At 51.8% G+C, this 14,104-nt stretch overlaps 5 protein-coding genes across 5 annotated transcripts; 1 reads left to right on the top strand and 4 right to left on the bottom strand.

Moving 5' to 3' along the window:
- Positions 1 to 3,311: 3,311 nt before the first annotated feature.
- On the bottom strand, positions 3,312 to 4,298 carry PG998_012747 (uncharacterized protein; the record flags this gene model as incomplete). The annotated part of the gene is made up of 1 exon (XM_066879563.1): positions 3,312 to 4,298. The coding sequence occupies one exon, from the start codon at positions 4,296 to 4,298 to the stop codon at positions 3,312 to 3,314; it is 987 nt and encodes a 328-aa protein (XP_066725947.1).
- Positions 4,299 to 4,702: 404 nt separating this feature from the next.
- PG998_012746 (uncharacterized protein) lies at positions 4,703 to 6,706 on the bottom strand (the record flags this gene model as incomplete). Its single annotated transcript, XM_066879562.1, has 1 exon — positions 4,703 to 6,706. One exon carries the CDS (start codon positions 6,704 to 6,706, stop codon positions 4,703 to 4,705), a length of 2,004 nt encoding a protein of 667 aa, XP_066725946.1.
- Positions 6,707 to 6,749: 43 nt separating this feature from the next.
- Positions 6,750 to 7,271, bottom strand: PG998_012745 (uncharacterized protein; the record flags this gene model as incomplete). The annotated part of the gene is made up of 2 exons (XM_066879561.1): positions 6,750 to 7,131; positions 7,183 to 7,271. The coding sequence occupies 2 exons, from the start codon at positions 7,269 to 7,271 to the stop codon at positions 6,750 to 6,752; spliced, it is 471 nt and encodes a 156-aa protein (XP_066725945.1).
- Positions 7,272 to 8,276: 1,005 nt separating this feature from the next.
- PG998_012744 (WD40-repeat-containing domain protein) lies at positions 8,277 to 9,566 on the top strand (the record flags this gene model as incomplete). The annotated part of the gene is made up of 4 exons (XM_066879560.1): positions 8,277 to 8,298; positions 8,369 to 8,390; positions 8,479 to 8,974; positions 9,030 to 9,566. 4 exons carry the CDS (start codon positions 8,277 to 8,279, stop codon positions 9,564 to 9,566), a joined length of 1,077 nt encoding a protein of 358 aa, XP_066725944.1.
- Positions 9,567 to 10,925: 1,359 nt separating this feature from the next.
- PG998_012743 (uncharacterized protein) lies at positions 10,926 to 13,533 on the bottom strand (the record flags this gene model as incomplete). Its single annotated transcript, XM_066879559.1, is given in 6 exon segments — positions 10,926 to 12,113; positions 12,166 to 12,801; positions 12,819 to 12,980; positions 13,040 to 13,150; positions 13,211 to 13,348; positions 13,411 to 13,533. The coding sequence occupies 6 exon segments, from the start codon at positions 13,531 to 13,533 to the stop codon at positions 10,926 to 10,928; spliced, it is 2,358 nt and encodes a 785-aa protein (XP_066725943.1).
- Between the last annotated feature and the right edge of the window lie 571 nt (positions 13,534 to 14,104).

The following is a 14,104-nucleotide window of genomic DNA, read 5'->3' as shown; positions in this document are numbered from 1 at the left end:
GTAATGCCTAGTGTCGCAAGCTGCACCCATTGCGGTGGGACGGGCCTTGACCTAGGTCCTGGTACTTTTCCCCAGGGGCAGTACAGCTCTCACTCCCACTCAGACTCGGGCTCCAACAACAGAGGGCCCGACCATCGCCGCCCTCGCGGCAATGGACGCCAGGCTGCGTCCAACAACCGGAGCGGCAGATAACTGCGAGGCGGTACTCACCTCAACCTGGCCATGACCATTGCTTGTCACTATGGAGGTCCTGTAGGCCACGTCATGGGTGAATGCCATATGCCTACGTCTTGTCAAATTACTTGGTACATACAAGATAAAGGATTTGGGCAGCGCATGGTTCCGTATTGCCTGCCTTGTTTGCGTTTGATTTCATTTGCTTTCCTGTTACGCCCCCAGATCAGTGTCGAGCTTCTCTCCACATTGATTTGATGACACTATGAGTCACCGAGCTCTCAGTGTCCCTCTGGGTAGTTGAATCTGTACCGCTATCGATGCGTCCCTTCAACCCTTTTCATCTCGTCTGTGCCCGAGTGACGCGTCCAGTCTTCCTCTGTTTCCCCCTTCCTCCCTATTCGTTGACAGGATTTGGCGTTACCTGCATTGTATGATATACCTGTCACAGCGTGCAACAAAGATCATTACTCGAACGTACGATGTCAGCTTAGGCCTCAACGTGGAAATAAACCGGTGAGGAAAGACGTACGCGGCATGCTAAATGATGCATCGACGGGCGGGTAAGCGGCAGACGTTCGGCTGCAGAGCCCGGCATCTGGCATCGGCGGAGTCGGAAAGAACTCGTGGATATTTGCGCGATGTCTCGGGACTGGCCGTAACAGAGGGGGTTTTCCTTCTTGGTCACGACATAGCTCTTCATTTTCTTCATAACCCAAATACTACGGGTTTGGTTGCTACATCCCAAGTCTCCCAGACATTGGAACATCCCACGTTATGCCGATGTGTGCGCAAGAACTTTTCCCCTTAACTCCAGTACCACATGTCTGATGTCCGACTGCGGTGTACCGTCTGTAACAGTCTGCCCTACACGCGTCGGCGGGATGAACCGTTACCACGCGGCAAGGGGTGTATGTATCAGTGCGTAGGTATTTGATCAAGCATATGATGTTTTCCCCACGTCGTCATGGGTCTGGTCTCTCAAGATATGCAGGTCCAAACACGACCGCAACGAAAGAGCCGGTCTCGTACATGGCAAAATAACCGGAGTCGTTCAAGATTCAATACTTTCTCGAGTCGTCATCTGGGATTCCAGCAAATCAGAACGGCGTTGATATGTAGAGCGTTTCACCAAAAAAGCTCTCATGAGTTTGAGCCACATGCAAATGTCGCGCCATCCCCCTTTTCCTCTGTCACACCTCCAACCGATGGGCTTTTTGTCACCGCTTATTTCTTACAGGACTCTTGCCATGACGCCCAACCCGTGACGGGCGGGCAGAACCTAAAGCCCTGGTCAATGTTACCAAGGCACGGAAAGCCGAAGATCGAAGGAGGGCTACGTGTCTCCAATCCCGCGCTCTCGAGGGGTGATCGGGTCAAATTGGCGGTGACACGGCGTGCTACGGCTACGTACAGCACTCGACACATGGCTTACGCGCGTTCATTGGGTCAGGTTCGTCGCCCTTTCTCTCTTGCCTCAGCGGATTTGCGCAGGATCTATCGCGCTGAAACTGCAGGCCGAATGTTCATCGAGCACCCTGGTGTCTTGTGTTGTCTGAGAGGAAAGCCAAAACTCGGTGGTGGCTACTGCGTATCCCCCCTTTCCCCCTAACAAAGTCGCACTTGTCCCAGGGATGATCACCTGCATATCATGCGGGGGCACTTTCGATCTCTCCGTATTCCACTGGGGAATGATCAGTCACCTTTCGAGATCTGGTTTGATTGCTCGTGCCAGCAATCGTCCAATATCTCCCCTTCCCGTCAGATGCAGGTCCCCCGAGTCCAGCCAAACCGCTTGTGCCACCCGAGGAAAAGGGAAGCGCATGTGGCCGAAACATGCTTACCCTACGTCACTTTATGGCAAACATTGCCCCGAAGATCTCGCCTCTAGGGGGTATTTTTAGCTGTACCTTGGTGCCTTACGACGCCGCCGCCGCTGTCAAGTCAGGCAACCGAGGTTGGACACGAAATGTCTTGAGAGGAAGAATTGAGACGTCAATCGTCAATTAGCTTCTGGAAGGGGTCTCACAGTCGTGCATCGTGATGATATTCATGGAGAGGCGGATGTCACCAGTGATGCTCGCAAGAGTATCTGGAGCCGAGATGAACATACTTAGGGGTACTAAATGATCGTAGTATTTAAACCACGATCATCTTCCTAATCCAAAGTTTCGTCAAGCACTATAGTAAACGTGAACTTCTAATAGCGTCCAAGTTTTTCTGCATTCAACTAAGCATCATACCGGCTGAGTTCTCAAAGAAAAGCCCCTTTGTGCTATTCACTCGATCCTATCTTCAAATTACAAATCTTGCGGAGCATCTTCACAGCCGGTACTCTAGCAACATTTGAATCAAGTCTAAACGATAGCTCCACTACCACAGAAAATGCCACGAGTACCTGACGCATCTTACCTTGAGGAGGAGGATAGTTGCCAGTGTATACTTGGCAGCTTCATTTGCACATGTCCCGTCTGCAACGGCAGCATGAAGACGAAGTATGCAAACACCAAAGTCGATGAACGGTACAGAAAACAGCTGACCCATCATATAGTTGCGAAAATTGCAACAACAGCAGACTTGTTGCGTATGGCGTCTGCCCCATCCACGGAGACCCAAGTTCGGCCCCTGACACAGACATCATGCCCCCACAAGACGGATCACGGGGGCGGAGAAGTACGCGGAAACACTCGAAACATCACAAATCTAAGCCACCCAAATAATAAAGCAACAAGATGTGTTGCAAATATTTAGTGTTCTTGGCGGGAAATTTCTAATTTTCAAATTATGAGCAGCTGCTGGACGGCTAGACCCCGATACATTTGAGAGATAGCTTATTGGTAGCGATTCGGCTGATGTCGCCGCCACCAGCTGCGGTGCACCAACAAACATGGCCGGGTAGGTTCCGAAAAGTGAAAGGCTTCCGATAAGGGGATTTGAGCCAGGGTAACCGACACTATCTTCATGTTTTCCTATAACATAGCAAGGGAGATGCTTGGGTTGAAAGTATAATAGCTAGGGCTGGAATATGGCGTTTCGTTTCCTACAATATAACACTTTTATTATATCATGCGAGATATATATCAAAACAGGGGACAATACGAACTGGGAAATGAGCAATTGGAATAAACTCCATGGCGTTACGAACAATTCAAAAGACTCAATACTTCCTCATGCGTCTTTCTACCAAGGTCATCCAGAGCCAGGATCTCATCAGAATCGTAGTAGTCCTTCCACCACTGGTAAGCAGTAAAACCTTGCTTGTCTGTGATTTTGGGGTTAGCTCCCCATTCAAGAAGCAGGCGAACGATTTCAGCTGCAGGGTAAACTGGCGTGACGTTCGTTAACTTGGCCGCTTTGACTTCTATGAAGCGGGTAGTGATTGCATATATCAAAGGTGTTTTGCCCCATTTGTCAGTAGAATCAACATCTGCCTGGCCTGTGGCGAGTAAAGCTTGTATGGGTTCCAAAAACCCTTTGACAGTTAGGCCATCTTTCATTATGGTTCCAGTGGCATGCGATAGAGGTGTCCGTCCGTCCGAGTCCCGGACATCGACTTCTGCTCCGCCCGATTCTAGAAGAAGTCTCATTATATCGATATTTGAATGAATGGCCGCGGATAACAAAGCTGTCCGCCCTTGCAGGTCTCGGGTATTGACGTTTGCTTTGCCTGAGTCCAGAAAAAGCCGCACTGCTTCGGTGTTTCCAAACTCCACGGCGTAAGCTAAAGGAAGTTTGTATTTGCAAAGTTGCCCTTGGAGATATTGGCTTGTTGGAAGTGAAAGCCTGATAAGGCGACAGGCCTCAGCAGTGTTGCTCTCAATCAGGCTACGCACGTGAGAGACGTTGAGAGTTATACCCCTCTTGATCAACATGTCGACCACTAGGTAGCTCCTAGCGCCCACTGCTAGATCCATTGGGGTCATACCATGATATTCTTCAGTCTTGGAGGCGTCAGCAAGACCTCTTTGGTCCAATAAATAATTCGCCACTCTCAGAAAGTTGTTTTGTGTTGCTTGGTGTAAGGGATACCTCATCCAAATCTTGAAGAATGCTGTTTCTTGAGTTGTCTCTGTTTCTTGAGTTGTCTGTGCAAGTCGTTCTTGGTCGAGTATCTTGAACAACATGATGATAACTTGTTCGCGCTTGTGAGACACCGCGGACATGAAAATATTAGAGTAATAGGCCTTGATGTTTTCTTCGCTTAGCAATCCAGCATTAAGAAAGAAAATCATCAACGTTTCATTGGCCTGCAGCATCAACCCGTATGCACTACGTTTCTCATCAAAGCAAGAGTCACGTGGTAGTGATGACCAATGCTCTTTTCGTGAGAACAACTCTTCAAAAAGCAGCCGAGAATTGTGCGTGGAGGGATAATTTTGCACTGTGGGCCAGAGTAATGCTTTGAGAGCGTCAAGACTTCCCATAGTTAAAGCGGCATAGAAAGGAGACCGATAGCGTTCGTTTCCCAGCTCCATGTATGACGAACTCGATGAATGTATCGCAATAAGGAAGTTCAAGTTCTTTTCGGCTAGGATGTACAGCAGCCGGGTGTCGGGGGGTATCTGCGTTTCTTGAATTTCTCGCAAACATTACTCAGAAACACCCAATCCGTAGTCGGGAAATCAGCTAGAAATCCATGTTGGGACTTCCCGAGCTCCTCTGCTCTGTTGGCGTGATGAAGGATGTTGCTGATGGCGTACTGGAGAAATGGGAATTCTTTCTGTTTGGGCAAGGATGCTGGCTCGCCTGCTGCTTTTGCGATATCCATCTGAGCTAAGCAGCATTGTTTGAGCTTCTCATGACCGAGTTCTTCGAAGCTATGGGTTGTGTCGTCCGATCCGAATACCAAAGATTTGAAACTACCATCTTTGAGCAGAAACTCTCGAACTGATTCATGAATAAACTGGGCTGTGCGATGTTTCGATCTAGTGGTTTCGATCAATCCCTTGGAGCAATTCAGGATATACCTGTCGAAGTCGTACTCCGATATTTCCTCCATATTGCTGTCTTGGATGACTTCAGAGTCGACACCGCACAAGACAGCATGATATAGCTCTGTGGGTGTCAGTGGGCGTCGGGCAAAAAGAACCCACTGAAGACAAAGGACCAACTCTTCTCCGTCTCTGGCGTCTCGTGTAAGTATGTCGCGGAATAGGTCGTGAAGATCGTCTGGTATTTCCTTGAGACGTCGACGAAGCTTGTGGATTTGCCCACTGTCATACTCCTTATTGAGAATTTGGACGACGAGGACCACCCACATAAAGATCCCAGAGGATTTGGTCTGCACCGTGTGTCTGATCTCGTCGGCTAGACGGGTTTCGCCAATTCTCAACTCGCTTGCCACGTAACTGGAAATGTCTTCGCCATGTCCCTCATCCTGTTCGAGGACAAGCTCGAGCTTTTTGTCGATGGTGATATGTGGGTAGTGTCTGCTTGAAAAGCAAACCTTGAACTGTTGCCCCGCAGATACTGCGACTCGACCTAGGTGTGAAAAGGAGGAAACCATTTCCCGCACCTCTGACTCTGGGCATTCGTCAAGAGCATCGATGAAACAGACAACAGTTGTGCTAGTTAGACTCTGGATTGCCTGCTCAAATAAGGACTTGAGTAGTTCAAGGCTCCAGCCTACAGAACTTCTGTTCCGTAGTTGGTCGAGTTCCAGGACTGGTTGAACGGAAGGCTGTTGTTCAAGAAGCTGTAATAGCAGTGACCTGTACATCCCAACAGTCGATCGCTCTAGCGTGTCCCCGCGAGCATTGAAAAAGAAGGAGATGATAACCGTGCCTTTTATTGTGCGCCTCGAGTTCCCAAGGAGAAACTTCATGACGGTAGACTTTCCGGTACCGGGTTTGCCCTTAATCCAGAAGAAACCATGGTGCTCTTCAACATTTTTGGAGTTTACCCAGTCCGAGTACAGTACGCTCTTCAGCAACCACTTGCAAGTTTTTGTGTGGGCTGACTTGATGTTGTGGTGTCGAGCGTCGTGTTGCTCAAACCGCAGCGACTCCAAGATGTCTTGTAGTGTTTTATGATCAACAGCAGGCTCAGTGACGAGGTCATGGTTGGTCGCAGCCTTGCTTTCACTCGGCATGATCCGGCTGACTGCTGCAGCTACCTTTCGGTATTCAGGATCATGCGACCCCACAAAGCGACACATTTCCATGTGGTTCTGGCCAATATGCTCTGTAACTTCAAATTCAGGGGCGTTTAGATACGAAGACGTGTCGTCCACCACCTTCCGGCCACCCAGTGGTTTGATGCCCATTTGCTCCTGGAAAGAGTGAACGGCCCAGCCCTGCTGGCGAGCCATAGGAGCAAACTCATCTCGGAGTTCGCGAAGTCGTTCAGATGATGGTAATAGTGAATCCACGATTTGTTGATTCACGGTGAATCCCACCGCCTTGATCACCTGCTCTGCGACTGATTGAAGGAACCGTCGGGGGTCGGCGCCTCCATGTGGTGTGCCAAAGAAGATGAACCCAATCGTCGAGTCGAAGACAGAGAGCAAGTGTTTTTGGCCCAGTCTACACATGCTGGACCTTCGTAGCATTTCCTTCACCACGATCCCTCCAAGGCTATGCGCGATCAGCATGATTGGCCTTGCGGGTGCAGGTCTCCTTGAAGCCTCCAACGAGACAAGAAAATCCCAAGCTGATGTCATATACGGTGTTGTGACTGCCTTCTGGGCCGATCCAGTGCCTGATGTGGGTGTCATAGCCATATGTCATAACCCTAGCATCGGGCGCTGTAGTTGGAAGAAGATCCCGCGGCCAAAAGACCGACCTGTATCCATGGCCACCGTTGGCCGTCGAACCCGAAAATGGATTGAACTTTCGCACCTTGGGAGGTCTTTCAGCTGGAGATGTTGACGCTTCCCCGTCAACATGTTCCATGTCTCCCTTAGCCTTTGCCCATGTTCTTTCGGGATGACCGGTAAACCCATGTACAAATACAATGCTTGTGAGGTCAGTTGGTGCACATTAGAGTCGAAACCAAATCATAACTCACTCAAGTGAAGGTTCAGCTGGTTCAACGACAGTATGTAAACCCGTGGCCGGGATTGGCAAATGCTTCCGGGTACCAGTACCGGGCTCCATCTTGATGGTCTTCGAACCGGGCAAACTGCTATCCGAGGGAGACCGACGGCTCACATCAATTGATACAGCATTTGCTGAGATCGCATCAGGTCTATGATTTCGAGAGTATATAGGTAGTGTAATGCAATGCAGCAGAATGTTCTCAGACCATATGGCCCACGAAACGCTCCCGACCTTCGAGGGTGACAACGCGATGGATCATGTTAGATGGTGAAAGGCTCTCAACGATATTCGACTTCTTATCCAACTTACGGCTGTCAGCTGCAGGAGTCGGGGCGGGGTATGCAGAAGTGATGGCTGCGCCAGGCAGTCAGGCAGACTGGGTGTCGACAACACCCAATCAGGGGGTAGATTACGCGGTCCAGCGAATGGGAGAGTAGGTGCTGGGTGTAACTACTTCGATAGTGAGAGAACTGCGCCATGATCACAGCTGCTTGTGCAGATACAGACATACGCGATGGGGGCGAAGCCCCTTTCCTTGTGACCAGGCTTGTTTCTTTTCCAATGGCGACGTACCATTGATACCTGTGTGAACCTTATGCCTTGTGTTGTGTTTCAGGGGTTGCCGAGCTCACAACATTGAATTCCGCCTTGAGCATTCTGGAGGAAGCACAGATGTATAACTCGCTATAGCGAGCCATTGTCTCTGGTCCTCTATTCACAATGCACTGTGAACCTGCTGTACAGGTGCTGATGGACAGCTAACCCCTGTGAGCTACAGCTACGGCGCTAGCGGCATATTGACAGGCTTATCGGACGGCGTTGTTAGCGCTTATCGTTATCGATACGGTGCTCCCCTCAAGGTTACGGAGTACCTTCGGTTCGTTCATACCTTCCCCCAATGGCCTCTAACCCACGCATGCTTCACATGCGACGTACCTGCCAGAAAACATTTCAAGCTGAGCATTGTCTCACCCTTGCCTCCCGATTGGAAAATCCAATTTCTTCACACCAAGGCCTGCTTGCTGGTTTGCGACACTTGCGACAGCATTCCCAACCCTCATCATGTCGGTGATTCTCTGCACAGGTGAGCAAGAGCCCTCAGCCAGTCCTTTGCTAGCTATCATATGCGAACTTGCTGACCTCTCCCAATGCAGCTGGTTACGACCACACAATCAGGTATGCACACAACGATCGCGACGAAATAGCCCTTCCGTGGGGATAATTGTGAATGAGGTGGAAATACTGACCATGGCTTATTGCCCAGATTCTGGGAGGCTTTGTCCGGCATCTGTTCGCGAACAATCCAACACCCCGACTCGCAGGTGAACCGCCTGTGCATCTCGCCCGACAAGCGCTATTTGGCCGCCGCTGGCCACCACACCGTCAAGCTGTACGACATCAAGTCGACGAATCCCAACCCTCTTCTGACCTTCGAGGGCCACACGAGCAACATCACCGGCGTCGCGTTCCACTGCGAAGGCAAGTGGATGGTCACGTCCTCGGAGGATGGCTTCGTCAAGATCTGGGAGACGCGCAGTGGTACGGTTCAGCGCACCTACAGCCACGGCAGCCCCGTCAATGACGTCGTAATCCATCCCAACCAAGGCGAGATCATCAGCTGCGATCGTCGAGGATCGGTGAGAATCTGGGATCTGGCAGAAAACAACTGCAGCCACGAGCTGATCCCCGAGGAAGATGTGAGCGTAAGCAGCGTCACCGTCGCCAGTGATGGGACACTGCTCTGCGCTGCAAACAATAACGTGAGTGTAGAGACTAGGCCTGGCAATCTCGTCTGTAAACTAACAGTTGCTTTAGGGCAATGTCTATGTTTGGGCATTGATTCAAGACTTCCATCACACCCAGCTGCTCCCTATTACCCACTTCTCCGCCCACAAGGAGTACATCACGCGCATTCTGCTGTCGCCCGACGTCAAGAAGCTGGCGACATGCTCGGCGGACCATACCGCCAAGATCTGGGTTGTAGCCGACGTTGATCCCAACATCGACGTTCCGATAATCAACCCCCAGACCTCTACCCCTCGGGTTCTCCCCTCCAACACCATCAGCAACACGTTTCACCCCGCCATCGCCTCGGGCCCCGATGCCGACGGCAACCCTCCCAAGGACCCTAACGCACCCAAGCCCTGGCCCCTGGAGGCGACGCTGACGGGCCACCAGCGCTGGGTCTGGGACTGCGCTTTCAGTGCCGACTCGGCCTACTTGGTGACGGCCTGTTCGGACCACTACGCCCGGCTTTGGGAACTCCACTCGCAGCAAGTGATTCGGCAGTATAACGGACACCATCGCGGCGCTGTGTGTGTCGCCCTCAACGATTACTCGGAGGCTCGCTAGTGGGGGACTTCCTTGTCCTTTCCGAATGGGCCCGTCCATCGCCGGGACATACATGTGAAGGGTATCCCGCAGCCGGGACGATCATTGTCGACCAGCAGCTCCGCCAAGGGCAAGAAGAAGCATAAGAAAAAGCATCGAAGCAACTCCACTACTGCCAACCAGCAGGCTGGCAACAATCGTAACCGGGGCCGTCGCGCTAGCAGGGGTTTGCCTAGAGGAGGCAACCGAGCTCAGCCTCGCAGACGTCCGCCTTCGCCCTATATTAGCAATGCGGATGCTGGTATTCATGATGCAACGGCTGAGGATACGGCCAATGGTGATGCTGATGCCGATACTGATAAGTGGGAAGAAGTATCCGTCGCCAGCCTTGAAAGCCAGGCAATCGAGGACACAGACGAAGACGAAGAGGAGGAGGCTGTAGTTGGGGAAGACGATGATGATCCTGAGTGGGTGGACGCGCCCCTCTACGTCCAGCATGACCTCCGGGCTCGACAGCAACGGCAACAGCGACAGCGACAGCGACAGTAACGTTGTCAGTCAATGCACATCATGATGCGTTATCACATCGCCCTTTGCGATTTCAAACGCTTTGCATTTTACTTGTCCAATTCATTCATCTGGGAAAGCGTTTCTTTTCTTTCATTTCTTTCGGGAGATCAAGTGGCATTCGTTGCCTAGCAGCAGCAGCGTATTTGCACCAACGCTGCGGCGGATCTTCCTTGTTGTATTACTTGTTTTTCATCGTTGATCAGTCGACCCAGTGGTAGGGTGGCGATTCACTTTCAACGTGCACGGCGTTAGGGAAAGGGAGGAAAGGAGTCCAATACCGCTTTGCCGTTTTTCTTTCACATCTCACACTTTGCATTCCATGTCAGGTATAGCAGACTCGTTTACATTGAGTTTCGTTTTGGGTCGTCTCAATCATAGCGACATACATGTCCTTTCGGATGCAATCAATGGAGGTTCATGCATCCAGATAGAAGAAAAACAATCAAGCAGTTTCATGAGGTAAGATCAATACCATTGGCTTCTTGCGTTTCTCTTTCTTGCAGATAGGACAGACAGTTCATCACAATGATGCTAGCAATAGATCAGAGCTAAAACTCTATGATGTTGACAACTTGTGATATCGGCCACCCCCTTATGTGAGATGATTGCGGTGTAGTATATACCCAAGTACCCAATAAGCCAATAAATCTATCGTCCGGCTGATTATAAACTCCTAATAACGCCTTGCCATGCCAGTCAGTGCCAATATCAGCCAATGCCCAAATGAATCGACGACTCATTCCGTCTTGCTTCTCAGATCTCACAGCCAGCTATGGACATAGCTAGCAAACCATCCGGCTGTACTGTGTTTTACCACCCATCACCCCATCCATCCTCATCATCGTTAGTCTCCTTGGGCGTGGTATCAATCTTCTTAGCCACGACGGGTTTCGGTTTCGGCTTGGCCACCGTCGCACTCGGCTTCCTGGCCGTAGTCGCCGCCGCTCCTCCCTTGGACAGTCCCTTGGGAAGGGGCTTGCCGCCGGGGGCGCCGCTCTTCTTGGAAGCCTGCGCCGCGAGCCATCCCGCAAAGTCGGGTTCGGAGCCGTCGTCGAACGGCGCGGGCGAGGCGGCCTTCTTGATGGTCGGCTTGGACATGGCCGGCTTGGCGTCGAAGAAGGCGTCGTCGTTTCCGTCGTCGTTCTCGTCCATGTCGCCCATGTCGCCCCAGGCGTCGTCGCCGCCTTCGTCCTCGAACGCCGGCTCGGGGTCCTTGAAGTAGGCCTCGGCTGCCGTGGTGGAGGGGGTTCGGGACATGGAAGGCGGAGGCGGAGATTTGACGGCTTGGCGGTGCAGGGCGGATGCCGAGGAGGTTGTAGGCGTCAAACGCGCAGATCCAGGCGGTGTGGGCGCGCTAAGGCTCGAAGGGTTCGCTGTGCTGTTGTTGGTGGCGTCGGTCTGAATCTCACCAGCTGCTGCGGAAAGCTTGTTGGTGAAGGACGAGATGGCCCAACCTGTCCAGGACGAGGCCTCGGACGGTTGTGGCGTGCTCATTCGAGGACCGGCACCGCCTTCGTTGGCAGTTGGTGGGGGCAGTACAGTTTCGGGCATCGCCGACGCGGCCTTGCGCACCCTTTGCATATAGACGTCCAAGGTCTTGACGGCCTGATCACGGACGAGTTTCTCCTTGTCGATTAGGGATGGGCAGATCGCAGGCATGAGCTTTGTCGCGCAATCTTCATCTGTGAAGTGCTCGGTCGTTGCGCCCAGCGCCATCAGGGCTGCGCTACGGGCATGCACGAATGGATCTCGCAGCGATCGTGTAAATGCGGCGATCAGCACTTTCGAGCGCGACGCGGTCCCTAGGTTCTTCGCAATTTTCCCTAAACAGATGGTGGTGTTGGTTCTGATGCCTGGCTGCTCGTCGTTGGCGGTCTTCGCAAGATATTTCAGGAGTTCACCGTTGATGACGCGATCCGATAGCTTCGATATAATCACAAGAACAGACTTCAGTGTCTGCTCTCGCACAACTGGTGCCAAATCCGTAAAGCCAGAAACCTAACGTTGGGATGTTAGTACTCATCGAGAGTAAGTTCACGCAAACACTTACCAGGTGAGGGAAGATCTTGTCATTGACGACCTTGTTTGGAAGACGGTCAATCATATGAGGAAGGTTATCCAAAAGGCAGACTCTAATCGCGCGATCAGGGTTGCCGAACAATCTGACTACCACAGGCTGTACTCGCGCTTCGAAGTCGTCGCTGGAAAGCTTTGTCGTAATCTTCATAACCACGCCAAATGCCTTGGGGCCGCCACCACCAAACTCGACAGACTTGAGCAGTTCTGGCAACACCTTCATCTTGAAGAAATCTTCAGGGAAGTCGTCCGTCAAGGAGTCGAGATCGCTCAGGAACTCCTCCCGCTCTTCCTCCGACTTCATGCCCAGGTTATCGATGCCGTCAGTCAGCTTGATTAAGGAGGTGTCGAAGAAGCCCCCGGTTCTTTGCCCTTGTTGTAAGAACGCGCCGACGGTAATCCTAGCCTTTGGGGTCGCATTCACCAACCGCTTGTAGCTCGCATGCATGGCCGGAGGTATCCCTTTCGTTTGGCCTGCTTGGTCGGCGCCCACAAAGTCCCCATTGAATACCTCGAAGATCAGGGTGCCGTAGTTGTAGGCATCGATAGAAGAGTGCGGGTTCTTCTTTATAGAATCCCAGCCGCCTCGGGCAACCTCGGGGGTGCATACCTACCCGAATCCGGCACCAGGCTTCCGTAGGTATATATGATGGCATCGTCATCCTTCACATTGCTCAGCACTTCGAAGCCACCCAGTTTCCATTCGCCGCTTTCGGAAGTGTAGACCGATCCGACCTTGAGGTTGCCGTGTATCGAGGAGCCTTCGTCGTTGATGAATTTGATCGTTCGCTGAGGGGCGTTAGCAACTATCGCGATGTTAATAGCGAGTAGCCTAAGGCCAGACGTACTGCAACACTATAGAGTCCCCATTTCATTGTCTCTGGGCTCAAGCTCTTCCTCTTGACGTTCCACCGCAAAGGTACGACGCGCTCGGTCGCAATGTAGATGTAGGTTTCGGTCTGATAGAGAAGTTGTGAGCATAAGTATGTCTGGTGGTTTGTCTAGCCGTTCTTTCGCACCTCGACCGCATCCAGCACCTTGATGACGCCGGGGTGTCGCATTGTGCGCAGCTTCTTGAGCGCGTTCTTGGCGAGTGTCAATCGGCTCTTGTTCGCGACGACATCGAAGGAGAAGATGCTGCAATTGCTGCCATCTTCCTAGATCCATGTGTGAGCTTGTGTCTTTTGCGAGGTCGTTGGTCGATTCAGAGTTTACTAACTCGCTTCGTGCCATTGTATAGCGTCCATATGGAGGAGTCGATGTCGACCTTGTCGCCAAAGGAGTAGGGGAACGGGGGCCCTTGAGCAATGGCCGAAGCCACGGCTGATTTGAGGAAGTTCATGCTGGTCGGTCGTGACACATGCGCGAAAGGATCGGGGGTTCGCGGAAGAATCAAACAGAAACAAACAGCACGCTCGTGAAACGAAGAAGGGCGTGCAGGGCGGATGGTGTGAAGCAGTGTTATTACGGCTCCTGACTTCTGGCAAGCTGTCACCAATTGCAATTGGCAGGCAGCGATGTTGCGCTCACTCCTTTTCGTCGCTATTGTAACCCCGAAAATAGTAGACAGACGCGCTAAGTCCACCCCGCACTAATCCCAATCGAGGAGGCGGTGGGAAAGAAAAAAAATGGGCTGCCACATGCTTCAAGCTTCAAGCTTCTGGAGGTCCCAGGACGAGTGTCATACACCAGGTGCCAGGCTGCCAGGTACATAAATAGTGATATCCAAGTTATCAGGTTCTTGGTTGATCTGGTTCTCTGTGTTGTTCCGAGCTCTGCAGATCGGCTTAAACACCTGGCCAGTCTGCTCATATGCTAGCTTTCTACGGAGCACCCTTGGTTTATTCCAAGCATGTCCAACCAAGAACCGACATCAATACTCTTATTTAACATTGGAAAGATGAGACTGCGAC

The sequence above is a fragment of the Apiospora kogelbergensis genome (assembly GCF_038363985.1).
Source record: "Apiospora kogelbergensis strain CBS 113332 chromosome Unknown utg000008l_segment0_segment0, whole genome shotgun sequence".
Classification (NCBI taxonomy): Eukaryota; Fungi; Ascomycota; class Sordariomycetes; order Amphisphaeriales; family Apiosporaceae; genus Apiospora; species Apiospora kogelbergensis.
This window is presented reverse-complemented; position numbering and strand designations above follow the sequence as displayed.